Here is a 27,729-nt window from a genome sequence, read left to right on the forward strand (position 1 = left end):
TACTTGTTTATGCTTACTATTCTTTTTTAGAAAATTGGTGTTAAATTAGAATTCATGTTTAAAAATTGTACATAATGTTGATTTCTTAGGTATCAAATGCCATAAGAACCGTTTTTATTATTATGGTCAAGTAAATAATTTCAACAGCCTGTAAAATGAACTGAGAGTGGGGCCGGAGAGATAGCACAATGGGTAGGGCATTTCTTGCACGCGGCCAACCCAGGTTCAATCCCCGGCATTCCATATGGTTCCCCAGCACCGCCAGGAGTAATTCCTGAGTGAACAGCCAGGAGTAATCCCTGAGCATCACTGGGTGAGACCCAGAAAGCAAAAAAAAAAAAAAAAAAAGAACTGAGAGTAATCCTTGAAAAGTTATTTTCTTGATGAAATATAGTAAAAACAATCAAAAACATGAAAGTAAATATTAGTTTTCTTCAAAACTAAAACATAGTGAACTTCACAAAAGGTTTATTTTTAAGTGATGATTTATTGTGAAGCTGTGTAGACAGATTCTCATTGATGATTTTGTGAGTATTTCTATGTACGGTCAGTGTGGGAATAGTCACATAGATTGTTTAGAAGAATTTCACTCTTATGGATTAAATGGCTTATAAACCATGTAGTGGCAGACTGCATTTTACTTCTTTAACTCCATTACCTGAGAGCCCTTCAACAATCCTTTAACATGACTTATCCTCAGACGGTTTTTTTTAAAAAAAAAAAAGATATAAGTAGTCTACTAAAATTTGCTGTGTGTCCTAGTACTTGTATTTTACCTTACTGTTTTCAGAGCCCCATTTATATAGTGATCAAATGGTGATTCAGCTGCATCAAGTTCCTATCCCTTTCTGCCTCATTAGGTTGATTTGGATTCCAGGCACATTGGTTGGGTAACAAGTGAACTTCCAGGCGGGGATAATCATATCATCAAAATTGAACTAAAGGGTCCAGAAAATACGCTGAGAGTTCGCCAAGTAAAAGTCCTGGGCTGGAAGGATGGAGAAAGCACAAAGATTGCTGGACAGATCTCAGCTAGCGTAGCCCAGCAGAGGAACTGTGAAGCCGAGACCCTGCGAGTGTTCAGACTCATCACATCACAAGTGAGTTTCCTCACAACATGCTCTAGCACAGGATAGGTCAAAAAAATTCTAACAATGAAATAGTACTGGCAGGAGCAGGAGGGAATTGTTTTGGAGGGGGAAAAAAATCATTGAATATTTATGGTTACAAAATGGGTCCAATTTTTAGTTCTCAAGGCCTAAACACATGTGGGTTCTTTTGCATTTAGAATTCAAAAAAGTTAGCAGGAACTGCACAACGATATTACAGAACCTGAAGAATTGGCTAGTAAGTCACTTTGATTCCTTCCTTTATCAGGTGTTTGGAAAGCTCATCTCTGGAGATGCTGAACCCACACCGGAACAAGAGGAAAAGGCACTCTTGTCTTCACCTGAAGGAGAGGAAAAAGTATACCATGTATTTACTTACATTCTAAAAATACTTCAGTTCTCATTTTTCTTATGTTATTTTCTTGATGAAATATAGTAAAAACAATCAAAAACATGAAATTAAATATTAGTTTTCTTCAAAACTAAAACATAGTGAACTTCACAAAAGGTTTATTTTTAAGTGATGATTTATTGTGAAGCTGTGTAGACAGATTCTCATTGATGATTTTGTGAGTATTTCTATGTACGGTCAGTGTGGGAATAGTCACATAAATTGTTTAGAAGAATTTCACTCTTATGTATTAAATGGCTTATAAACCATGTAGTGGCAGACTGCATTTTACTTCTTTAACTCCATTACCTGAGAGCCCTTCAACAATCCTTTAACATGACTTATCCTCAGACAGTTTTTTTTTTTTAAAAAAAAAGATATAAGTAGTCTACTAAAATTTGCTGTGTGTCCTAGTACTTGTATTTTACCTTACTGTTTTCAGAGCTCCATTTATATAGTGATCAAATGGTGATTCAGCTGCATCAAGTTCCTATCCCTTTCTGCCTCATTAGGTTGATTTGGATGAATATTTGGTGAAATAATCGCATATTGCTATCTATAATGAATAGGTAAAATTAGTGTATGCACTGATTTTTACCTTAATTAGAAAGAAGATGAAGGAACTACCAAAAGAAGTTCTCTGCTTTGATCATGTGGTTAAAACCTAATTGATACTTTAACAACAATATTTTTCTGTATCTTGAGGCTGTTATAAAATTAACTTAGGTTTTCACTGTGCTCTATACCATCAATTATCTTTGAAGTTCACAATACAAGTTTTCTTCATAAACTCCTTAATGACAACCCGAACTTTTCTCCCTGCTGTAGGCAGAAATGCCTACATTTCTGTTTGGTTCCTCTCATGTTTTTATTTTCATCCATGGTTTTCCTTTTCAACTGAATCATAACTTTTTTTTAATTTATTTATTTATTTATTTATTTTCTTCTTGGGTCACATCCAGCAATGCACAGTGGTTACTCCTGGTTTTACACTCAGGAATTTCTCCTGGCAGTACACAGGGGACCATATGGGATTCTTGGAATAGGACCCAGGTTGGCCATGTGCACGGCAAACTCCCTACCCACTGTACTATTGCTCCATCCGTGAATCATAACTTCTTAAAGGCCAATAACATGTCTGGTTTGTCAGTCTTCCTCCATGGGGTAAACAACATCATTTAGTAACTTTTTGTGCTAATAACTTTACTATCCTTGAAATTTCTTCTAGACTGTAGCAGTACCTATAATAGAAATTTTATTCATTTCCATAAAGACAGGTCAACCTTAACTAGTTTGAATATTCTTATGTCTTCAGGTATTAGAAATGAATCACCTTGAAAGACAATTTCAAATATTACACAAACCTAGCCTCTATTCCTTCTGGTATCTAAATCATCCACATTTTTTCTACCTGGGTGTGATTTCAAAAAGCGTAGACATGTGACACGTGTGTTCAGTCACCAACAACCGCCTCCCCAGGCCAACCAAGGGTGAGAAGAGAATGAGGGAATGAAAGAATGGGGCCACAGGCTGGTTGGTAGTCAGGGACCATCTATTTCTCCTCTTCTCCCTCTACTTCTCTCTTACAGAGTAGTTATTTCTCCTTTCTCTTCCCTTTTCTCTTACTGAGTAGTTATATAGAAATTATGATGGGCGGGTGTTGCACACCTAAACAGATGTAAAGCCCCTCCCTCAGGGGAAGTTCTTCTAGGAGATAAATTTAGGGACAAACTCTCATCTGGGGGCTCAGTACTCTAGATTACTAGGAGATCTGCTCAAGGGTGGAATTCCATCTAAAAGACATATTGCGTTCTCCTTTCCTTTGTGAGTAATCCTTTTATTCCTACTCATTTTGTATGAACAAAGTAAGAGATATATTAAGGTTAAAGAGTGACTCTTCCTGGGGTCATCTCGCTATATATTCTGGAGTACAGTTCTCAGGCCAGGTTAGTCTTTCCACACCCCAGCAGGGTCTTTATTCAGTTACTTCTTTTTGGGTCATGGCAGAGTTTGTCCTATGACCGTGCTCTTCACTTACTATACTTACTATGGGGCCAGGTTAGTCTTTCCGTACCCCAGCAGGGTCTTTATTCAGTTACTTCTTTTTGGGTCATGGCAGAGTTTGTCCTATGACCATGCTCTTCACTTACTATACTTACTATGGGGCTTAGCTTGTCCCTTTTCAATGCCAGGGTAGTTTACAGCTTTCCCAGGGTCCATCCTTATCCCTCGCTGGGACTCTCCTTTGGGGTGGGGGGGGGTGTTAGGAAGTAAGGGCAACTAAGGCTTAAGTCAAGTAAATATAATAATGGATGCCCAGGAATAAGTATTATTCAGATTCAGTTAACTCGCATGTTACAAAAGCATAGCATTAACTATCTTCCTGTGTCTATATAAAAGAGACATTGCTAAGCTATGCAAAGGACATAAGGGAAAGAGAAAAAAGAGAAAAGCAATACAGGATTACTAATGCGTGATGAAATTGGGTGTGCCTCAGGAGCAATGTGGTGGGAGTCCTGAGGGAGAAGCAAGGGCAAACCAGCACCTGGAGTTTGTAAAAAAAAAAAAATCCTAGGATTTTATAAATTTTGGTGATTTTCTTTCAGTATCTTATAAAGAAAATCATTTAAATGAATCTAAGTCTGTGTAAGTAATCATTAATTCAGCTGAGTATTAATAAGTGACAGTTCTGTGCTAACCAATCATGATACTTGATACAGTGATTTCATAAATCTTCCATTTTAGTTCAAAGGGATGGAGTACATGTTTTTCATGCAGAAGGCTAGGATGCAAGCTGAGGGAAAAAAAGTTGTTTTAAGAGCTTGTGTTCTGGAGCCAGAGTGATAGTACAGCAGGCAGGGCGGCTTGCCTTGCACATGGCTGACCCGAGTTCGGGCCCCGGCATCCTCTATGGTCCCCGGAGCACCGCCAGGAGTGATTCCTGAGTGCAGAGCCAGGACTAACCCCTAAACATCACCGGTGTGACCCAAAAAGAAAAACAAAAAAAGCTCTTTGTTAATCCTTCACCTCTACCTCTCAGAGGATTCAGCAAGGGGTTTCTCTATATGTCTGAAAATAACTGAGCACTGCTGTCTTTCTGTGAGAAAGTTCATAAATAACAGATTAATCCAGTGGGTTGATAGGGTTAACTGCTCAAGAAGCTTGCTGGATTCTATCAAGTACAGAGAGAGAAGACAGGAATTGTCAAAGTACGGACTTTTCTGTTTGGATTTCAGGTCACTTGGCTGCCAGTCTCAGCCAGTTTCTGGTGGCAACACAAAAGTTTTTTAGATTACCTGTTTTTGTTTTGTTTTGTTTTGGTTTGGTTTGGTTTGGTTTGGTTTGGGTTTCCTCTGTTTAGGATGGGGATGACATTCTCTTTTGGCTTTCTCTTTCCTAAGTCATTTTTAGTTTTTTAATCCAAAAGAATCTTGCCTCAACTTTTTCACCTGTAAAATAAAAAATCAGATTCCCTACTTTATGAGTTTGTTGTAAAAAGATTTGTGTGTTTATTTGCATTATTTATTATTTACACAAGTGCCATGCATATAATTAAAGCACTCTAAAAACTTGAGTCTTCATTATTTCTTTTCAAAGAAACATTTTTTTATTGCCATATGTAATGCAGTGTTTCTGAACCTTTTTCCAAAGATGGCTCCCTTCCAAATTTGTTTCTTTCCTGTAGTCCCCCCAATTTCTGCAGGCTGGTCTGCTTTCTCCTGTTCCATATCCACCCATTTATGCAGTTTTCACCTGTGGCCCCATAGAATATCTTAGAAACCCAAAGAGGACCTTATGGCCTCTGGTTAAGAAGCACTGGGTAGAGCGCCATTATAATTGAGTTGTGGGGGCTGGAGCGATAGCACAGCGAGTAGGGCGTTTGCCTTGCACGTGCCCGACCCGGGTTTGATTCCCAGCATCCCATATGGTCCCCTGAGCACTGCCAGGAGTAATTACTGAGTGGAGAACCAGGAGTAATACCTGTGCATTGCCTGGTGTGACCCAAAAAGCAGAAAAAAAAATTTGAGTTGTGTTAAACTTTCAATTTAACCAAACATCATCTTCCTAATTTTACCTAACAATTGAAAAATGATCTTCACACTTTAAATATAGATCTAATCAAAGTGGTTTAATATGACTAAAGATGTCTATTAGAAAATAGTTTTTTTGCCTGAATTTCTTAAGTTTGGAGACTTTATTTTTCTTATAAAAACTCTTTATACTTTCCTGTATAGTTATCTTAGCCAGTAATAATTTCTTTACTCTTTATCCTTTGTTTTGATATTATAAACCTCAAGTAAATTTGTACTATAAAAGTACATGGGTAGCTTGGCAGGCTCTGCCGTGCGGGCGAGATACTCTTGGTAGCTTGCCAGGCTCTCCAAGAGGGGTGGAGGAATCGAACTCTGGTCGGCCATATTGACTGCGTGCAAGGCAAACGCCCTACCACTGCCAAACACAGTAACAAGTCTCACGTTGGAGACGTTACTGGGCCCGCTCGAGCAAATCAATAAACAACGGGAGGACCGTGACCATGATAAAAGTATATGCGTTATTATTTCTCAAGATCAAGATGTCTTAAAGTGTCAAATATATAAGAAAATTCAAATATTCAAGTAGTGTTCAAATATATTGCTGTTCCATCTCCCTGTTTTCTGTGTTACAGGCCACATCAGATGCTGACCTAAAAGAACACATGGTTGGAATCATATTCAGCAGGAGTAAACTGACTAACTTACAGAAACAGGTTGGTTAATGTCCATTTCATGTCTTTAGGGTTTCAAGTGTTTTCCAGGGCCCAGTTCTATTCTGGGGAACATATGGTCACCCAGCACCACCGTTGCCCCAGAAGCACCCCCCAACATCACCTGGGCACCCCAAGGCCTGAACAGTCCCCTGTCCTCAGGCCTTTGCACTGAACTGCTGGCTCAGTTGGCTGAGAACCATCATGAGGGGCCCCCAGGTGTCCTCAGCACTACTTGGAAAACCTCAAAATAAATAAATTGTTTTCCAGAATTTGTAAGGACTTTTTTCTACATACTCTCTGATAGGTCCTGCACAGTGTACACTTTTTTTTTAAGAGCAAGGACTATTACCTTAAATGCTCTTTGTAATTTCTCATTTCCGATAGTTGTTTCATTCTGATGTCATATTTCCAGCTATATCTAATTTCACTTGCATTTCCTACGTCTGTCCCTTTTCCAATTATGTTTTGTTAATTTTGTTAAAATATGGAAGTAATGTGCTTGGATATGATAAAATGTAGTAATTTGCTGTCACAAACACAGATCTCTGTATAATTTGTATATAATTATTTTATATGTAGTATATGATTTTAATATTCAGATTTTTAATCATAGCTTCCTTAATATTTAAGATGAGTTCAGAGAACAGTATGATAGGGAATCAATTGGGAAAAAGATTATTATAGTTAGCTTGAACTACTATTCTTGTCCTTTTTTTTAAAATAAAATAAAGTATTAGTTAAATCAGACTTACAAGTATGCTTTACACTCTCTTTATGTCGCCTTTCAACAGGTGTGTGCTCACATCGTCCAGGCTATTCGCATGGAAGCCACCAGGGTTCGTGAAGAATGGGAGCATGCCATATCAAGCAAAGAAAATGCCAATTCTCAGCCCAGTGATGAAGATGCCTCCTCTGATGCTTACTGCTTCGAGCTGCTGTCGATGGTGTTAGCCTTGAGTGGCTCTAATGTGGGCCGGCAGTACCTCGCTCAGCAGCTAACCCTGCTGCAGGATCTCTTCTCCCTGCTCCACACGGCCTCTCCCCGAGTGCAGAGACAGGTAGGTGACTTGCCCGTCAAGTTCATCTTCCAACCTATTTGGTTACTTGAAATAGTGTGGAAAAGATGACTAGCAAAGAGAATCACCTTATATCTTTATTTTTTTTAACTTTGTTTTATTTAAGGGGTGGGGATATCTTTGACTCATTGTGATGAGAACATAGAAGAGCAGCATATGCTCAAGTTCATTAGAGAGCCAATCAATTTAAGGATATTCTGATGCTCATTGGCCTTTTCCCAGGAGCTACATGATAAACTTTTAAAAATCATATTTAAAACAGGCAAAATCTCTACCCAAGGTAGTCTGTAAGTTTTATGGTTTTCTTTGACTCCATCTTTGTAGTCTTCATTGCTATGTATTTGTGTTTAAGTCTTAAAGTAAATGCGGATGATGGTTTCTAAGTGGAAATATGGAGATAAGTTCATTTTTTAAGTCACATTTAAAAAATAATAAAATCATTGTATTAATTAAAATTCTTGAGTAAATAAAATGTGGGTTTTTTTTTGCTTCTGTGGAGTGTTAGTTACCACTTACGAAATTAAAAATAATATTCAAACTATATTTCTGTTCTTCTCAAAGCTTTTAAAGTCATGGGATAGCAGCAAGGCTTATTAAAAATATGAAAACCTTAAGATAACAATCTATAAATGGAATTTTCCCCTTTATTTTTCTTACTAGGTAACCTCCTTACTAAGACGAGTTTTACCTGAAGTGACCCCTAATCGTCTGGCCAGCATTATCGGAGTGAAATCCCTGCCCCCAGCAGATATCAGTGATATCATCCACTCAACAGAGAAAGGAGATTGGAATAAACTAGGTATCTTGGACATGTTTCTAGGATGCATTGCCAAAGCTCTTACAGTACAGCTAAAAGCCAAAGGAACCACCATCACAGGAACAGCTGGTACCACCGTGGGCAAAGGAGTTACAACAGTTACCCTTCCAATGATTTTCAATTCCAGGTTGGTCATGTATCTGTTTCAGTACTAAAAGTGTGAAGAATTAGGACATAATTTAAAATGACACCTCATTTGCTTACTCACCAAATTGAAGCCATAAATGACTGACCCATTTACAAAAGAGAATGTGCCATTTCTAATTACCTGAGAAATAGAAGTCATCAGTTGAGTATGTAACATTTGACTATTTTAATGTGGATTAACATTTTTTTAATGTAGACTCCCCGATCTCACACATTAGAAAAAATCCTTGAATTTTCTTAATCTCTGCATATACTCCTTTTAAAACTGTGTCAGGACAAATATATAAGAATATATTTGTAATCTTCAATTTGGGAAGTACAACTTCCATAAAATACAAAAGTCTCAGAAAATCACTCACAGATGCAACTGCAAACACTGAAAGCCAATCAATATACAGTACTATTAAGGTTTTTTAAAATATGACAACTAGTTTGGAGAAAATACTTATTTTCTATGTGCTATAAAATAATATTGATAGAATAATAAAAAGTAAAATATTAATAAAATAATATAAGTAAAATAATAGTCATTTTTTTCTGCACTAAATAATTATTTGTCAAATTATTCAAAGGATGCACAGCAAACCAGTGATAAAAGGACAAGTAACTGATAGAAATCAAATAGTATTTAGAACCATTTATTAGTACACTGAAGAAAAAATTGCAAAAACAGTAAATAATGAAAAGACATTTCGTGTAATTTTGTTGAAAACAGTAGCAAAATCTCTTGCACACATTAGCAATATTATGAAGAAATAGGCATTTTTTAAGTAGCTGTAAATTGATAATGATTTTGAGTATATGTTTGATATAATATTACTGTGTTTAAAGCATTCATATTATTTGACTTGCCTATTCTACTTATAGAACCATTTCTCTCAGAAACAGAATAGTGTTGAAGCCAGAAAGATAGTACAGTTGGCACTTCCCTTGTACACGGCCAACCAAGATTCATTCCTCAGAACCCCATGTGGTTCCCCAAGCACTGCCAGTAATGATTCCTAAATGCAGAGCCAGGAATAACCCTTGAGTATTGCTGGATATGATCTGAAAACTAAAACAATAAATAAATAAATAAATAAATTAGTGTTGGGTCTGGAGAGAGAGTTTGATTGGTAGAGTACACAGGTAGAGTACACACCTAGCATGTGTGAGGCTGAGTGTAATACCCAGCCTCACATTGCGTTCATGTGCCATGTGGTGTGTACTATACAAATTTTAATAGACTAGCGTATCATTATATGCACAATGATATATATGTGATTATCATTATATATAGTGATATATGATAAGCTTGTATGTATATAATGACTCAGACATATAAGCATGTTATATGCACAGTTTTATATATATATAATTAAATACAGTACCTGGAACAGTGTTTCTGTTAGTCAAAGAATCAATCTTTGATCATAAACAAATAACCAGAAAATAAGTCAGTATGTGCTTTCCTTCACCTAGTCTTTACAAATAGGGTAAAGAATTATCTTGCTGATCTAAACATTGATAGGCTTACAGAGGTTGTTAATATTTTTGTGCAAGTACTGTGTTTTGTGTGCATTTGTTACAAAGAGTTGATGGTCCATGAGTATACTTTAGCACTATTCTACAAGATGCATATAAAATTAATATACAAACAAAAACATTCAAAAGGAAATAGATCAGAATAGCCTCTTTGAAGAGATAATGCATAATTGTATTAATTAATTTTCCCTTTAAAATGCTTTAAATCATTTAAAAACAGAAATGGTGCATCTTCATTACTGTCACTATAATCAGTGTATAAACTTTTTTTTTGTAGCTATATTCGACGCGGGGAAAGTCATTGGTGGATGAAAGGCTCAACTCCTACTCAAATATCAGAGATTATCATTAAACTTATTAAGGATATGGCAGCAGTAAGTTCTCAGTCCCTAATCATTATGTCAGCGAAGTACAGTAGAAACCTGATTTTAAACACAACTAGTTCATTCTATGAATTAAGAGAAATACATTTGTGTTACTTTGCTTTATATAAAAAACTATTCAGTATGTTAATTATTACACCATTTGTCATTTAGAGATAAACATGTTCTTTGGGTTGACCATTTTAAGCATCACAAGTAATATACTTGAAAATTCTTAACATAAACCTTATGCTTTTCTTAACCTTAAAATAAAATAGTTCAAAAGGAAAATAAAAACACTCCAAGATGAAAGCTTCTCATTATTTTTGTTCTCAGGATATAAAAGGCCTTTACTCTTACTTATTAATATCCTATCCTGGGGAAAGCAGGTAGGGTATTTGCCTTTCACACGGCCAACATCAGTTCAATCCCCAGCATCCCATATGGTCCCTGATCACTTCCAGGTGTAATACCTGAGTGCAGAGCCAGGAGTAAGTCCTGAGCATTGCTGGGTGCGGCCCCAAAACCAAAAAAAAGTAATTAAATAATTGAAAAATACCCTATCCCACAATCGCGATGTGTTGACTTTGCAGAGAGAGCTGGAAGTATGGAATAAGTGGGATTGTTTCTGAGTCTTAGATTTTTGTATTATACAGTGTTAGATAATATTATATATTATATAGCTGTATAGTGTTTCTCTTTAATGTATATCATTCCAGGAGTCCAGTTGCAGAAGGGGAAGAAATTATAGACTATAGATTTCTAAAAGACATTTGATTGTAAAAAAAAAAATTGAACATTCCCAGGAGAGATTACTGACATGGATATTTTGGGAAAAACTTATTTCAACAGCAAGGATATTTCTACAATTAAAGAACTGGAAATGTTTCTTTCAGTTCTCAAATAAGCTTTTTTTAGGAAGTTCATTTGTTAAAAAAAAAAAAGTACAGAAAATCTAAGTTCCATAATGTTTATGTTCAGTTAAAATGAAGTTAGCAAATAAAAGTAGATAATACTTAAACCTAAATAGGCTTAAGTAAAATTCATCTAAGGTACTTAGCTATATGAAGTTCATGGTAAATGAAAGATTTCATAATCCTAACTTTAAATCATAGACCTCTCAGTACTTTTTTTTTCTTTTTGGGTCACACCCAGCGATGCACAGTGGTTACTCCTGGCTCATGCACTCAGGAGTTACTCCTAGCGGTGTGAGGGGGACGATATGGTATGCTGGGAATCAAACCTGGGTCAGCCACATGCAAGGCAAATGCCCTAACCGCTGTGCTATGGATCCAGCCCCTCTAAATACCTTTTTAATGTTTTTATTTAAAATTTAAGAGGAGGTACCTTTGAACTCTAAAGAAAATATGCAGAATTTCTTCTCTTGGGAGCCATACCCAGTCGTGCTGGGGGACCACATTGTGGCCAGTATTGAATCCCGTGCTCCTACATGCAAAACATCTACTCCAGCCCTTTGAGCCATCTCCTTGGCCCAACGACCTCAGTCTTTATTAGCCTTTCTTTGGAATCAAAATAGGCCAGAGTGATACAACGAGTAGGGCTCTTGCCTTTCACACAGCCAAACTGGGTTCAATACCCAGCATCCACATGGTTCCCAAGGGGTGCTACCCAAAAAAAGTCAAGTTTTTCATACTATAATGAAGCATATTTATCTTGGAAGTCTATGCCCTTTGACCTTTAATTCCCTGTTCTTGTTACATCTTGGTGAGAAATGTTAAAATAATAGAACTTACTGGAATGCTTTTCTATTTCTTACTGCTTATTAGATCATTCTGTTCTGCTCAATAGGGTCATCTATCAGAAGCTTGGTCCCGAGTGACAAAAAATGCCATTGCAGAAACCATCGTTGCCTTGACTAAGATGGAGGAAGAGTTTAGGTCTCCAGTGAGATGCATTGCCACAACTAGGGTAGGGTTTCTGGGGTTTTCTCAAATGTACTCAGTAACATTGTATATTCTTTTTTAGTAATGGGTTTGAACGCTCTTAAATCAATAATTCAGGTTAATTCACTCTCTTAAGAAACAAGTACTGTAACTTTTGGAAGTGAGGGGGTGCACACCCTGTTTGTGCTCTGGGCTTACTTTAAGTAGGAATGGATTTATTGAATTACAGACTAAGTATGGTAATCATTAATGTGCATTGATATGTTATTACTTGTTTTGTACTACTAGGGAGCTAATAATACACTGGTTAGAAAATTTGGGCTGGATTAATAGGACGGGGGGGGAGGGCATTTGCCTCTCATGTGTCCGACCTGGGTTCAATCCTTGGCATCCCACATGGTCCTCTGAGCAGCGAGCACCAGGAGTGACTCCTGAGCACAGAGCCAGAAGGAAGCCATAAGCATTACTGGGTGTAGTCCCCAAAACTAAAAATAAATAACAGCAACAAAGAAAATTTTAAAAACCTTCTATATCAATGTACCGTCTCTCTTATGATGGATATGCAATTGCTTGCCACAATAAGTTTCTTGTTAGTAGGATTGTGTTGTGATAGACTGAAGACAAAACCCTTCTCCTTTTGAAATACCTATTTGTGTCTTAGTTTAGAGCTATAACTACTCACCAGATTTTCAGGGCAAGGTGCTTCTTACCTTTAGAAAGCAAAAAATGTGCACTCAGGGCAACATGTGGCATAATCTTCTAAAGTGTGGACTCACAGTCATCAGAAGTGACAGCAACGGTTACTTTTAACACTGTAGCACTGTCCTCCTGTTGTTCATCAATTTGCTTGAGGGGGTCCCAGTAACGTCTCCATTGCGAGACTTGTTGTTATGTTTTTGGCATACTGAATATACCACAGGGAGCTTGCCAGGCTCTGGCGTGCAGGCGGTATACTCTGAGTAGCTTGCTGGGCTCTCCGAGAGGGACAGAGGAATTGAACCCGGGTCGGCTGCATACAGGGCAAACGCCCTACCTACTGTGCTATTGCTCCAGCACTCTTTTAACACAAAACATGAATTTTGAATTCGGGTCTCATATAATTCCACAGAAATTTGAAATTTCCTTGAAACCAGTACCAGGGGATTGCATTATGAAGAAATGAGCATTAATTCAAATTATTTTCATTAGTCCATACAAATACGAGCAAGGAGATAAATTTACTTTCTCTGGGTCAGAAAAAGACAACAATTTTATGCTACGTTGCTGGTTAGTGAATGGGACATCTGAAGCAGTTAGTTGATCTTTACTTTTCCACTCTGTTTTTGTACCTTCTCTTTTTATATGTTTTCTTCCCATTTTTCTTCCCGTTTTCTTTCCTAGTGGCCCTAGTGGCCCCAGCACTTCTGGGAAGGCCCCCAGAAAAACAACAAAAAAAGAGACTGAAAAAAAAAAACTTATTATATAGAAAAGTTTAGTATGTCCCAGCTATACATGAAACTTTAGAATTTAATATTCATTAAGTGAATTTAATGCTTCTGGCAGATGATTCTAGATGGAGAAATATAGCAGAGGCATTGCTCTGTTAAAGATAAATGTCTTAGTAAATTCATCTATTGGCATATGCATAGCAGTGCAATAATAGATGGTTTTAGAATTCAGATAGATGGTTCATCAGGACAGCAATTACTCAGTTATGGCACTTAGCGATGGTACTTAACTTCCCATGATGTGTGTACAGGGTACGTACAGCGGTGAGCTTGTGTTCCTGGTGCCACATCAGGAAAACTTGAACACCACTGGAAATCTGTGTTTTAAATTTGGCTAGTATTTCTTCACTCTCCTTGTGTGTCAGGTGGTTTGGGTTCTGTAAGTGTTTCAGTCATGTAACAGCCTTTCTCTTCAACAGCTCTGGCTTGCTTTGGCATCACTATGTGTGCTTGATCAGGACCATGTAGATCGGCTCTCCTCGGGGAGATGGATGGGAAAGGATGGGCAACAAAAACAAATGGTAAGGTCAGAATTCTTGTAAAAATGTCTCTTTTCTTTTGCTCAGCTTGACTTTAAGTTTTTTTAAACCTGCAAGTCAAAGTGCAAAATGAGCAAAATCAGTGGTGCTTTTGAAAACTAATGTCACAGTGCTTAAGTTCATATCAAAAGAGTTCCTTCTCATGGTTCATAAAGACCTTTAAGTATATGATGTTCTTCTTTCTCTGACTCACATTTTCATTGTAGCAAACTTTGGTTTTCACCAGGCTGATTCTCTGTGTAAAATTTATACTTAAATTTAATCATTCTTACGGTACAAAAGAAAATAAAGCTGTAAAAGAGGCGACATAATTACACTTTTTTTTTTTACCAATATGGTAGAAATCTGTTTGACAGGTATCTATAGAGTATCTAGAAGAGAAGAATTTATTATTGGCAATGTTTCATTATTAATGTTTGGGTTTCAAAAATAAATCATTTGTGCATTTAAACAGATTGCTTAAGTATATTGAAGGAGTTCTTAACTCACTTAGCAAAATACACATTTATTAAATAACTATTGTTCTGAGTATTATGAAGGATTTTTATGGTTAAGTATTTGTAATAGTATTTATTGTTTCCGATTCTAAATTCTTATAGATTTCAGAATAGCAATGTTGTGAGAATACTTGAATTTGTTTTATGACAGTCTGGGACTTTATCATTAATAACAGAGTAATATATGGAGTAAATGGATATGTCTTATTTTAGCCTATGTGTGATAACCATGATGATGGTGAAACTGCAGCTATCATTTTATGCAACATATGTGGAAACTTATGTACTGACTGCGACAGATTCCTTCATCTTCATCGGCGAACCAAAACTCATCAGAGACAGGTAAAATTTTCTGTCTTTACATGCAGAACAGTTTGTTGAGCATAACATATATTTTGGAAATTTTGAAATAATGTGAAAAGGAGTCTGAGCTAATGGCAAAAGCAGACTTTGGAATCAAAGACCTCAGTGGAATTTGCAGCTATTCCCTCTTTATCAGCTGTGTAGATCAAACCGAAAAGGTTGTATTATCCTCTCTGAGACTTACTTTCCACCTTTAAGAGTGGCTCAGTTGAGAAAATTAAAGAGTAGACTGGCATCAACCTGGAACTACTTAGAATGCTTAGTAAATAATAGCCGTTATTATTGTTCAATGATTAGGTTTTATACCTCCTCTTTGAGTATTTTAAATAGATTATTTTTTCTCCCTCTTCAATGAAACTATAGGTCTTCAAAGAGGAAGAAGAAGCTATAAAGGTTGACCTTCATGAAGGCTGTGGTCGAACAAAATTATTCTGGTTGATGGCACTAGCAGACTCTAAAACAATGAAGGCAATGGTGGAATTCCGAGAACACACAGGTAAAGAGGACTTTGAAATGAACCAGACCTTAAGAAATAGATATACTCTCCATACAAATTATTATTAGAGTAGGTTTTAGGTTAGTGCAAGTAGAGTACAGCAGGTAGAGCATTTGCCTTGCACATGGCCAGCCCGACTTCCAATTTCCAGGAGCCCATATGGTTCCTTGAACCCACCAGGAGTGATCCCTGAGTGTAGAGCCAGGCAAGAGTAACCCCTGAGCATCACCGGGTGTGACTCAAAAAACAAAATATTAATGCAAATAGTTTGGGCTTTATTTTTATAAGTAACTTCATTTTACTAGACCATATTTTATGATAAAAAGAGAACAAAGGTCAGGAATTCTGGTTTCTCACTAATGAGCCATGTGAACATTGACAAGTCATTATTTCTAAATGTAATCATGTATTTCTATGTTCCTCATTAAAGTCACATTGAATTTTTTTCCTTTACATTAGGCGGTGGGGCAAGCGTGGGCTACACCAGAAGTGCTCAGGGCTTGGCTCTACACTCAAGGATCACATCTGGTGGGGCTGGAGGGTGTATGGTGCTAGGGAGCGAACTTGGGTCTGTTGTTTGCAACACAAGCTCCTTAACTGCTATATTATCTTTCCCTCCTGACATATTTTCATTTTTATCCCATGTGTGGTGTGTGTATGATGATTTGCTTTTTAATTAAGACAGTTTTATGTCTTTCAGCTATAAATAGCCAAATAGAAGCTGATATAAACGAGTTTGCTTGCTTTTTAAAATTAATAGGTATTTTTATACTTATTTACTAGTTTAAATTTGTTATATTAGTTGTTATATTTGTTATTAATTCATTTAAATAGGTAGAAATACATCCTTAAAGAGGAATTTTCTTCTTTTACCCAAACCAGGCAAGCCCACCACAAGTAGCTCAGAAGCATGCCGCTTCTGTGGTTCCAGGAGTGGGACAGAGTTATCTGCCGTTGGCAGTGTTTGTTCTGATGCAGACTGCCAGGTAAGTATAAATTAAGGAACCCCCGCCCCCAGGAGAGAGGAGGGGGAACTCCCTTATGTCGCACATTTTCTTCAGATAAATAAGAGTTTGTGCCCAACACATTTCAGCTTTCTAAAAACACTTATCACCTACGGCAAGACTTAAAATGCTTTATCAAAACTTAAGAATGAAAGACGATTATATATGTAATGTGTATCATTCTCATTTTGACAAGGATGTGGGATTGTACATTGGGATTTTTTTTTCTTACCTGGATGGTAGATTAAACCTGTAATTCCCTTTTTAATGGCATTTCTTTTGTGTTGAGTAAAATTTTTAAATCACAGTTAAACTGAATTATGTTTACCTTTTATAGTCAGGTAAAAACTACTCTGCTATTAGCCTTAATGTAGATTTCTGGTGAGAGAATACTAGGAAATGTAATATAATTGACATTTATCAGGATGAATGCCCTTCTCCAATACTCCATGTTCTGTCGTAATTTATTTCTAATAGGAATATGCCAAGATAGCCTGTTGTAAGACACATCCTTGTGGTCACCCGTGTGGAGGTGTAAGAAATGAAGAGCACTGCCTGCCCTGTCTGCACGGCTGTGACAAAAATGCCACCACGCTAAAGCAGGACGCTGATGACATGTGTATGATATGTTTTACCGAGGCCCTCTCAGCGGCACCTGCTATTCAGGTAACTCCTGCTTCCGAAATGGTCTGTTGTGTGACTGGGAAAATTGGACCAAGGTTACCTGAGGTGCTTGCCTTGATGGGCAGCCGTCACCACTTCCTAGATTCAGTCCAGCATCACCAGGGGTCATTCCTGAGCCCAGAGCCAGAACAGTCTCTGAGCACCAGGGGCTGTGCCCTCCCACCCACCTGCACCCCACTCCCCAGCACACAAACCTCCCACCACCGACATCCTAAATGTTAAAATGATGTTGTGTCCACATTTAAGGTAGGAAACATAAGTATTTTCTGTCAAGAAAAAAAGGAGGCTGGAGCAATAGCACAGTGGGTAGGGCATTTGCCTTGCACACGACTGACCCGGGTTTGGTTCCCAGCATCCCATATGGTCCCCTGAGCACCGCCAGAGGTAATTCCTGAGTGCAGAGCCAGGAGTAACCCCTGTGCATCACCGGGTGTAACCCCCCCAAAAAAGCAAAAAAAAAAAAGAAAAGAAAAAAAATTTTTTTTAATACTTGTGCTGGAGGCAGTCAGGATAACCCATTACTGTCTACCAGCTTTTTGAAAAGCAAATTATGTCTTTTTATGATGTTTCTGCTTCACTTGCTTAGCTTTCCTTGGTGATATGTGAACTTAGCTAATTCATAGACTCTATGAAATATTCATAAGGGAGGAAGGCATAATTGAACTACCTAGTAGCGTCTCTTCTTCCTTTTCAAAATCCCACAGTGATTTTTTTTTAACTATTTGCTTAATAAATAGGTAAGCTATTGTTGACCTCTACATAATGATATATACCTTGACACATAAGAAATTACTATTTTTCTAAGTAAATTTTTGAACTTTTACCTGTACATGTTTTAAATTCTTAACATTTCAAGATGATAAGCAGTCTTAAAAATAACTGTTAAACTTTTTTTTTTTTGGAGGGGGAGGGGGGCCACACTGGCAGTGCTCGGGTTACTCCTGACTCTGCACTTCGGTTCCACTCCTGGAGGGCATCCTGTGGGGTGCCAAGGATCAAACTTGGCTTAGTTGTGTGCAAGGCAAGCGCCCTATGTGCTGTATTCCAGCCCCCAAGTGTTAAAATTATAAACTAGTGGATTTTTTATTCGGTGTGATATGCTGCAAAGTTTTTTTCTGTTTTTCCCTAATCCAGCTTATACTCTGTAGGATTACATTTAATATATGAATAATGGAAAAATTAAGAGAAGAGGGTGGGGCCCTGGTGGTCCCAGTGCCTGTCTTTGCGGCCCACGCAGCACCACATCCTCAGAGCCTGGAGTGGACTCTCAGGCTCTGTTGCCCTGATATTGCCAGATTCAGGTGCAGGACGACCCTGGGATTTCTTTTCCTTACCTGCTCTAAGTATCACCTTATATTGAATAATTTGCATTTGAAAAATTTGCGTTTGCATGTTATAATAATTGGAATGATTTTCATTTGAATAATTCGAAGCATTTCTTGTTATATTTACTCATATCCTTCTTTCTCTTTTTCTTTTTAATTAAGCTGGACTGTAGTCATGTATTCCACTTACAGTGTTGTCGACGAGTTTTGGAGAACAGATGGCTTGGTCCAAGGATAACATTTGGATTTATATCCTGTCCCATTTGCAAGGTATAGAAAGATCCAATTTTGTCTACTTTTATTTATCTTCATCTTCAGTCTTTCAGAATATGTGTAAGCATCCCTCGGTAGCCTTCCTGATAAACTTTCCACCACCAGCTCCATCAATTTCTGCTCTCTTTATCCAGCTGGTCCTGAGTGAGAATAGTGTACGATCTCCATCTGTTACAGTGCATTTCAAAACAGTATTTTCAGTTATAAGCTGACTACATTTAATTAAATATGCACTAAAATTCATTTAGACATGATCACATGATGATGCATTGGGACATCACTACTTCCAGACCTGGTCACGTGATATGTCAGTGAATAACCACCAAAAAGAATGAGATTATAGAATTTACAGTCACGAGAAAAATTAGAACTTTCAGTGCCAGTAGTATTGATTCTTTTAAAACTCAGGTCAAATGAGGAAAAACAATTTGATCTTCTGATGCACCTTTTAGGATACTAAGAAAATGTCAAGTCAGTCTTGCAAGTTAACAAAGATTACTGAGAAAAAACTTCTAAGAATGTGAACGATGAAGCCTCATTCCTTTATGTTTTATCAATTTTTTATTATTTTCCTTTATTCAGATTTGCAGGCTGGTGTAAAGGGGGTCACACCCACACACATACACACACACACATACACACAAAACTAAAGCAGCATAATATATATTTCAGACCCAGGAAATGTAATGGTAATAAAATGAAATTTTCACACACTGCCCATTTGTCCATATTTTCTTTGCTTTGGAGAAAATAGGCACTTTTGGCGAATTATTTTTAAATGACATTTTATTTAGAAACATTTACTATCTGGTTATTTTCTAGCACAGTGCTTACTTGGTATTAGTTGTACACCATTGAATTATAGGTGATTTTGTTAAAACTGTACATTTTTCCAAATTTCAGAATAAAATTAATCATGTAGTATTAAAGGACCTGCTTGATCCAATAAAAGAACTCTATGAGGATGTAAGAAGAAAAGCCTTAATGAGATTGGAGTATGAGGGTCTGCATAAGAGCGAAGCTATCACAACTCCTGGTGTGAGATTTTATAATGATCCAGCTGGCTATGCCATGAATAGATATGCGTATTATGTCTGTTACAAATGCAGAAAGGTAAGCTATATGTTATACTCCGAATTTTTACAAACTTAGAATATAACCAGTTTGGGTTGTATGGTAATAACTCATTATTTGTATTTCCATGACTAAAGTCAACACTGGAAAAGATTGGGATCACATTTCAAATTGAATTTACTACATTTCGATAGCACAGCGGGTAGGGCGTTCGCCTTACAAGCGGCCAACACGGCCGACCCGAGTTCGATTCCTCCGCCCCTCTCGGAGAGCCCGGCAAGCTACCGAGAGTATTCGATATGCCAGACACAGTAACAACAAAGTCTCCAATGGAGACGTTACTGGGCCCGCTCGAGCAAATCGACGATCAACGGGAGGGCCTTTACCTTTACCTTTACATTTGTCTTAGATTTTATTTGCCTTTACAAACTATTACCAAAGCATGTTATCTTTCTTCTGTACACAAGCTTCTTCCCATCAGTAATCACTTCCTGTGCCACAAATCCAATTAACTTTTGAATGAACTGCTCTTTCTTGAAATTATTGACCGTTTCATTTTAAAAGTTATTCTTTTCTTGGCTCTCGGTATCTTCCTTTCTGGGTTTTTTTTGGGGAGGTTTTTTTGATTTTGGTTTTGGGAGGGGCCATGCATGGCAATTCTCAAAGGCTGCTCCCAGCTCTGTGTCCAGAGTACTGGTGCTCAGGGGCCCACACAGTTTCAGAGATTGAACCTGGACCTCCCGTATGAAAAACAGGCATTTAGAGCATTAAGCTATCTCTCCTGCCCCCTCTCTGATATTAACAGTAATACTTAAAAAAAAAAAAAAGTAATACTTACAATGCCTTTAAAGGGTTTCATTCTGTTCACCTACCCTCTCCATATCTTGTTTTCCCACACTCCATTCGTAATAATGCTCCTTACATTGGTGGCCTCCTGTATCCACCTTTCCTTTGCATACCACTGGTATGGAACTAAAATTCCTAAATCTTTGAGATGTAGATGGACATGTGGTTATCTCATGTCTAGTAGCACTCATCAGTTCTGATACTCTCAGTGTCCAATGTTCATTTCAAAGTCCTGTCAGTTGGATCTCAACCCAAATGATTTTCTTTGGTAATTTAGTCACCTTCTTACGAAGTTCCTTGTGTGTAGCCCCAAACCCAACCATCCTAGCATTTACACTTGCACTGCTAATAGTGAACTAATACTTTTAGATCTCAGATCTGCTTATGCCATTCCTTTCTTTTAATTCTGTAGCCCTGCAGATCACTCCAGTCTCACCTCCAACACACTATTTTACTTGTGTCACATGCAACAGTGTACTGACCAATGTGCAGTTCCCCAGACCCAGTTCACTCGCTTGACTCCTCAGTGCCATCACATAATGTTTCTCTTCCCAGACTGCTCTTCCATGCCACCTTCTCGGCACCTGCCACCACTCATACACACATGCTGTCTGCAGGGCCAAACCTGTCACGTACTTCTAAGTCAGCTCAGGTTTCATATCCTCTGTAATGTTCGCAGGCCTTAGCACCCATCACCGCACAATATTGATATTGGCATAAATTTTTCATGGCACTTACTATTCTGCACTAAGATTATTAGTCTCTGCCCAAGTTGATTTGTTCCCATGAGAACAAATACTATGTCTTTTTTTGTTCCAGTGTTTGGCCTCTATAGGTTAATTAGAAAATGAGTGAAGAGGTTTAAAAAAAAAAATCAATACATGCAGTGTCTCCCTTTGGCAAAAGAAAATACAGTTAACAAATGGAAGGCTAGATAAAAAGATAGCCAGAAAGTGGGGCTGGACGATAGTAAGATAGTACAGCAAGTAAGGCACTTGCCTTGCATGCAGCCGACCCTGTTTCAATCCCCAGATGGTCCCCCAAGCACCACCAGGAATGATCCCTCAGCATTGCAGGCTGTGACCCAGGAACTGAAAACATTTTTAAAAGATTACCAGAAAGATATGGATACGGCAGATATATATACTCCATAGGAAAGACCACTCATGTACCTCTGTAAAACTTGTATTATTTCAAATAGAATAGAATTTTATTTCTGTTTAATATAGTTACATCACAAATATTGTGTGCTGTCACAAAGTCAGGCAGTTAATTGTCAGAAAGTCAAGCAGTTAACTATCAGAAAGTCATCAGTAGGGCTGAGCGATAGTAGTCGATAGGGCACTTGCTTTGCACGCAGCATACCCGGGTTTAATGCCCAGTACCCCATGTGGTACCCTGAGCACACCAGGAATTATCCCTGAGCACAGACCCAAGAGTAAGCCATGAGCATCACTGGATATGACTCAAAAACAAACAAAATAAGTCAAGTAGAGAATAAGAAAATAAAACAACAGCTGAAATGAGCACCATGCCCCAGGACAAAGGAAATATTTCTCAGGCCATATATAACTCATGGGTGACCATTTATTTATAGCCTCTGTATCAATGGATCCTGGCTTTTGACCTGTTTTTCTAGTACAGATAATAGATTCATATTGATTATTCTTATTTATCGTCAACTATGGACACAGCTTCTTGTGACCATGAAACACATCACACATATTACCTCAATTTATAATGGACCTTTTCTATTTTATGCCCAGAAAAAGTACAGATATATCATCTACTATGATTATATTTTATTTTTTCATATTACTGAATCCTTGAATATAAGCATAGTTTCGTAAATAAAAATGGCATTCTGAAGTGAATTTGCCCTTTCAAAATTTGCCTGCCAGGTTTTCCTTTCCAATTTAAAATATTTTTGAACATTGAAATTGGTGTTCCTGGACAAAGAGACAGTACGCAGGCTCAAACAGTGCCTTGCACACAGCTGGCCTCAGCTCAGCCCTCCACACTACATGGTCCCCTCAGCATCTCTAGGCTGGCCGCAGCCCAGGAGACCCTTGAGCACCACCGGATGTAGCCTTAGCAGTCCTAAGCCTCCCAAGCACTGCTTGGGAGAGCACCTAAATAAGATTCTTTCAGTCTCTACTACAGTTCTGTACTCATAAATATTTTAAGTATTCACAATTATTTAGACAGAGTAATTTTCTAAGACCTTTTGAGAGAAGTTTCCTGTGACCAGTAGATAAAGATAAGTAGCACTGTAGCACTGTCCTCCCATTGTTCATCGATTTGTTCGAGCGGGCACCAGTAACGTCTCCATTGTGAGATGTGTTGTTACTGTTTTTGGCATATCAAATACCCCACGGGGAGCTTGCCAGGCTCTCACATACAGGCAGGATACTCTCGGTAGATTGCCAAGCTCTCCGAGAGGGATGGAGGATTTGAACCCGGGTCGGCCCAGTGCAAGGTGAATGCCCTACCTGCTGTGCTCTCGCTCCAGCCCATGAAGATAAGTAAGATGAGTCAAAGATGACTTTCTCCTTTCCCAATGTATACAGTATTTTTAGTTTTTAATTTAGGGGTGTTCTAAGTACTCGTAAACAGCAAAAAGGATATATTTAGTATTTCAAAATGAGAAAGGTTTTTCAACCCTTTTCTTGAAAATAGTTTTTGTTTGCTACTTAATATCTTATTCTTAATGTTTATATGGACTGTTTTGTATTCTATTTGTGTCTTGGGGGACTTGAGGGGGACCACAACCAGCCTGAACAGCAAGTTCATGATCCCCTGTACTATTTCTGAGACCCCTTTTTAATCATTTTTAATAATAAAATGTTTGAAGCTTTTGCTCTAAGCATGAATACATTCTCGAACTAAAGTGACCTTATTTTTTACCCTCATTTGCCCTCTGGGGAGCATTAGAAGCATCCACTTGGCCTTAAAAAGGGCTGTCTAGAGACAGAGGAATTTTCTTCTAAGACCTCTTGACAGAAGTGCGCTGTGCCCATAACAGATCATCCATGACAGCTTTCTCTTTTCCCACTGTATGTAATATGAATGTGTTCTCTTCATAGGCATATTTTGGTGGTGAAGCTCGTTGCGATGCAGAGGCTGGCCAAGGAGATGATTATGACCCCAGAGAGCTCATTTGTGGTGCCTGTTCGGATGTTTCCAGGGCTCAGGTGAGAAGAATGGACTATGAGAATTATTTGGCTTCTTTTCATAATACTAAAAATGATACTACTTACCATCAAACCTGAATACTATTTTTTTGTTTATTTTTTTAGCTCTACCTGGCAGTGTTCAGAGCTTAATTCTGGCTCTGTGCTCAGGGGGACTCCTGGCTAGGCTGAAAAATAAGGGATCAAACTGGGTCAGCTATATGCAAAGCAAGCACTGTACCTGCAGTACTGTCTTTCTGGCCATAAACTTGCACACTTTTTAAGTTTTCCCCTAAGTGAAATATTCACAGTAAACTGTTGAGAGTTAGAGATAGAGGAAGTAATATTTTTTATGTGATGAAACATTCGCAGTGACTAGTAATGGTAAAGTTAATGGGACTTTGCATATTTGTACGTGATTCAGGACCTCACTAATACAGTTTTTCATACATTTTTATTGTATGAAAATTCTATCAGTTTTGATGATTGTTAAACAGTGTCTTAAGTACAATGGAAATAAACTCACTGAAACCTTGTCTCTATTTTCTTTATCTACAGATGTGTCCGAAACATGGCACAGACTTTTTGGAATATAAATGTCGCTACTGCTGTTCAGTGGCTGTCTTTTTCTGTTTTGGAACAACACATTTTTGTAATGCTTGTCACGACGATTTTCAGAGAATGACTAGCATTCCTAAGGAAGAACTACCACACTGTCCTGCAGGTGTGCTTTCCTTTTCTTTAAAAATCGTTGTCATGCACATGGTATCTAGTACCAGTTAAAGATTGGATAAAAACTCTATGTATTTTAAAGTACACAGTAAGCTTGTGATTTTGTGAATGAAGCAAAAAGTAAGGCTTTTCATTGTGAATCAGGGGTTAGAAGCTCTAGTGGATCAGATTTCTTGTTGAATGAGAAGGAAAACAACTAAAAATTAGTGTAAGTATCACTATCCAGTACAAAAGGCCCATGTAGAGGTCGATGCTCTGAACTGGAACCATTTCAAAGAATTTTACAGTGTTTGGAGAAGCCTGGAACCAGTTGTGCCTTAGAATAGACAAGAGATTTGTTCTAGAATTCCTGGGTATTGACACCATCAAAAAGTCAAGGGGATTGAAGGAAACCACTGAGAATGCAGAAGAAATGGCTCTGGAGGCTAGTCTCACATAATGGAGTACGCAATTGAAAAAAGGTGAAAAAAATTGAAGTCAGGAGGGCTGGTGGTCCTAATGAAGTGGCACACCACGCTTCCCAGAGATCCCAAAGAGAGAAATGGAAGGGCTAAATGTGACCATAGGAAATACAGACCGTGAGACTGTATACAAAACACTTGATCATTTGATTACTTGACATCCTGTTACTCATCGATTTGCTCGAGAAGGTGCTGGTAACATCTTTATCCGTCCCTGTCACGTGCTAGTGCAGCCCCATGGCTTCTGCTCGCTCCAGGAACACAAAGAGCCTCAAACCGATAGTTCAGGGTCTTGAAGAAGTCTGACCATCTCGTAGGTGGGCAGCCATGCGATCTTTTGACATCCCATCCCATGGAATCCAGTCGGTAACAGCTCTAGTTCAGCCATCGTCTCCAAATCTCATTTCGTGTCCAGCCCATCTGATTTTCAATGCCTTAGTAAATAAGACAGTGTCCCTGATCTTCAATCGTCGACGAAGGTCGGAACTCCGGATTCTTTCTCTCACTTGAGTGAAGCGTGATACTCCAAACTTAGCTCTTTTGATTCCTCTTTGGGAGCCCCAAATAGCGTTCTCATCCTGTTTTCTGACCATATCCACGTGGTAACCAAGTTCATTGAGGTCTCTCAGAAGTTCAAGATGCCACTCTGTCTAATGTTCATTGATTTAAAGGAGGCCTTTGATTCTGTTGAGACGGAAGCGGCCATCGAAGCCCTAGCCAAACAGGGCATTCAAACTCAATACATCAGGGTCCTCCGTGAGCTGTATTATGGATTCACTACCAGGATCTCACCATTCTACAAGGAAGTGATCATTGACGTCAAGAGAGGTGTTCGGTAGGGTGATACCATTTCACCGAAACTCTTCAGTGCCACCCTCGAGAACATCATACAAAACTCTGTCTCCATATTTTCTTATCCAGAATTACTTAGGCTGCACTAAATTTACAGATTTCTTGAGCATTTTATTTTACTATTCTTTGCTTTGAGAGAAAGAGAGGGAGGGAGAGGAGAGAAAGAGAAAGGAAAGAGAGGAAGTGGGAGGGACTGAAGGAAGGGGAGAGGGAGGCTGGGGGAAGGTGTCAAGAGGGAAACGGGATAATGGTGGTGGGAAATGTGTACCGATGGAGGGATGGGTGTTGGAACACTGCATGACTGAAACCCGATCGTGAATAGCTTTATAACTCTGTTTCTCACGGTGATTTAATTTTTTAAAAAATGACATAGCTAATTCATTTATTAATGTCAAAAAGGAACTATTGGATAAAGCAGGTAGAGCTCAGTAGAATGCTGTGTTTAGGAACCCTTGTCACTTGTCACATTCTGTGTGAGTGTATATAGTAGGTGTGTGATATATTGTTATGGTGAATAATTTTCATTTGTGGTTAGGAGGAGAAAATTTTAACTTTTTATTTCTAAAGCCATGATTGTGTGATTTAACTTTTTAATTATTTATAATACATGAGGTTTTTCTGGTTTTTAATTTTACTCTTTTCCCTCCAAAATTTATACAGGTCCCAAAGGCAAACAACTAGAAGGAACTGAGTGCCCACTCCATGTTGTTCACCCACCCACTGGGGAAGAGTTTGCTCTAGGTTGTGGAGTGTGCAGAAATGCTCACACCTTTTAGAACATTCAGATTATTTCTTCAGAGAGAAAAGTTGCCTTCATCCTCCAAGTGGATGTGGTGAGGTTTAAACTCTGCTCAGGATAAGGACGGGACCATTTTTACATCCATAAGAATGAACCATTCACCATGCAAGAAGGATGCCAAATACCATGTACATAATTCTTGCTATGGAAAAATTTCCCATGATTTTGGTTTATCTTCTTTTGAACCAAGACATCAAACTTGTGAGGTGTTTGCATGTGGCCATTACCGTCATTGGCCTGTGAAGCATTGGACATTTATAGATAATTGATATAAAAAAAAATTTGCCACGCCCATGGACTAAGAATGATGCTGGCTTTCAAGCAAAAAAGAAAAATAATCATTGTTTATTGTATACTGCCTTTTTTGTAATCCTGTACAATTGCATCAAGGGTGGGGATAAAAAGAGGAATATTCTGGTTTATTTCCTAGACTGTTATTTAAAAAAAAAAATTGTGTTAGTACTGGCATATAAATGTAATAAGTATCACACTGTATATAAAGATATCAATGTCTGTCCTGTATAAGAATTACTAAATTACAAACGCAGTTTCATTTAAACTTCTAGGTTAAGTTTGAGCCTGAAATTTTAATGAAGTGCAATACTGTGCGTGCCTCATGTATCCTGCAGCTGTAAGCTTACTGGAATGTATATGTCAATAAACCACTGTACATTTTTATACAGTGATAAAGTCTAACAATTGTGCAAAGTATAATTTGAAAGACGAATTTTTAACTTATAACCTAAAAACTGCTATGCTCTTTTAGGGTAAATAGGGTGACAATGAGCTATAATATTGAAATTATATAGGAATGTTGAAATCTTACATAGGTGTAGAGATACAGTTTATAAATACATTTAAATATATCATGCAACATAGATATATAGATACATACAGGTATATGGATACAATATATCTACAATGGACATATGCTAAAGACTAGAGTAAATTGACCACTGTATTATAAGCAAGAACTTTTTTCAGCTTTTTAAATTACCAGTTTTATGGATTTTCCATTGGTTTACAGTACTGTAAATTTTCAGGAAG

General features: G+C 37.9%; 1 protein-coding gene across 3 annotated transcripts in view; it reads left to right on the forward strand.

Annotated features, from left to right (window-relative positions):
* Positions 1 to 27,381, forward strand: part of MYCBP2 (MYC binding protein 2) — a 225,675-nt gene extending 198,294 nt beyond the window's left edge. For all 3 annotated transcript variants that reach the window (XM_056109890.1, XM_056109889.1, XM_056109888.1), the window contains 17 exons: positions 861 to 1,100; positions 1,378 to 1,476; positions 6,167 to 6,247; positions 7,039 to 7,305; positions 7,984 to 8,267; positions 10,089 to 10,185; positions 11,983 to 12,102; positions 13,984 to 14,085; positions 14,814 to 14,942; positions 15,327 to 15,459; positions 16,342 to 16,445; positions 16,941 to 17,129; positions 18,635 to 18,742; positions 19,649 to 19,858; positions 23,752 to 23,859; positions 24,397 to 24,562; positions 26,544 to 27,381. In XM_056109890.1, coding sequence (XP_055965865.1) covers positions 861 to 1,100; positions 1,378 to 1,476; positions 6,167 to 6,247; positions 7,039 to 7,305; positions 7,984 to 8,267; positions 10,089 to 10,185; positions 11,983 to 12,102; positions 13,984 to 14,085; positions 14,814 to 14,942; positions 15,327 to 15,459; positions 16,342 to 16,445; positions 16,941 to 17,129; positions 18,635 to 18,742; positions 19,649 to 19,858; positions 23,752 to 23,859; positions 24,397 to 24,562; positions 26,544 to 26,659 — 2,553 coding nt within the window. In that variant the 3' untranslated portion in view covers positions 26,660 to 27,381. The remainder of the gene's footprint in view (positions 1 to 860; positions 1,101 to 1,377; positions 1,477 to 6,166; positions 6,248 to 7,038; positions 7,306 to 7,983; positions 8,268 to 10,088; positions 10,186 to 11,982; positions 12,103 to 13,983; positions 14,086 to 14,813; positions 14,943 to 15,326; positions 15,460 to 16,341; positions 16,446 to 16,940; positions 17,130 to 18,634; positions 18,743 to 19,648; positions 19,859 to 23,751; positions 23,860 to 24,396; positions 24,563 to 26,543) is intronic.
* Positions 27,382 to 27,729: the final 348 nt, after the last annotated feature.

Source organism: Sorex fumeus, unplaced genomic scaffold (assembly GCF_029834395.1).
Source record: "Sorex fumeus unplaced genomic scaffold, SorFum_2.1 ptg000008l, whole genome shotgun sequence".
Classification (NCBI taxonomy): Eukaryota; Metazoa; Chordata; class Mammalia; order Eulipotyphla; family Soricidae; genus Sorex; species Sorex fumeus.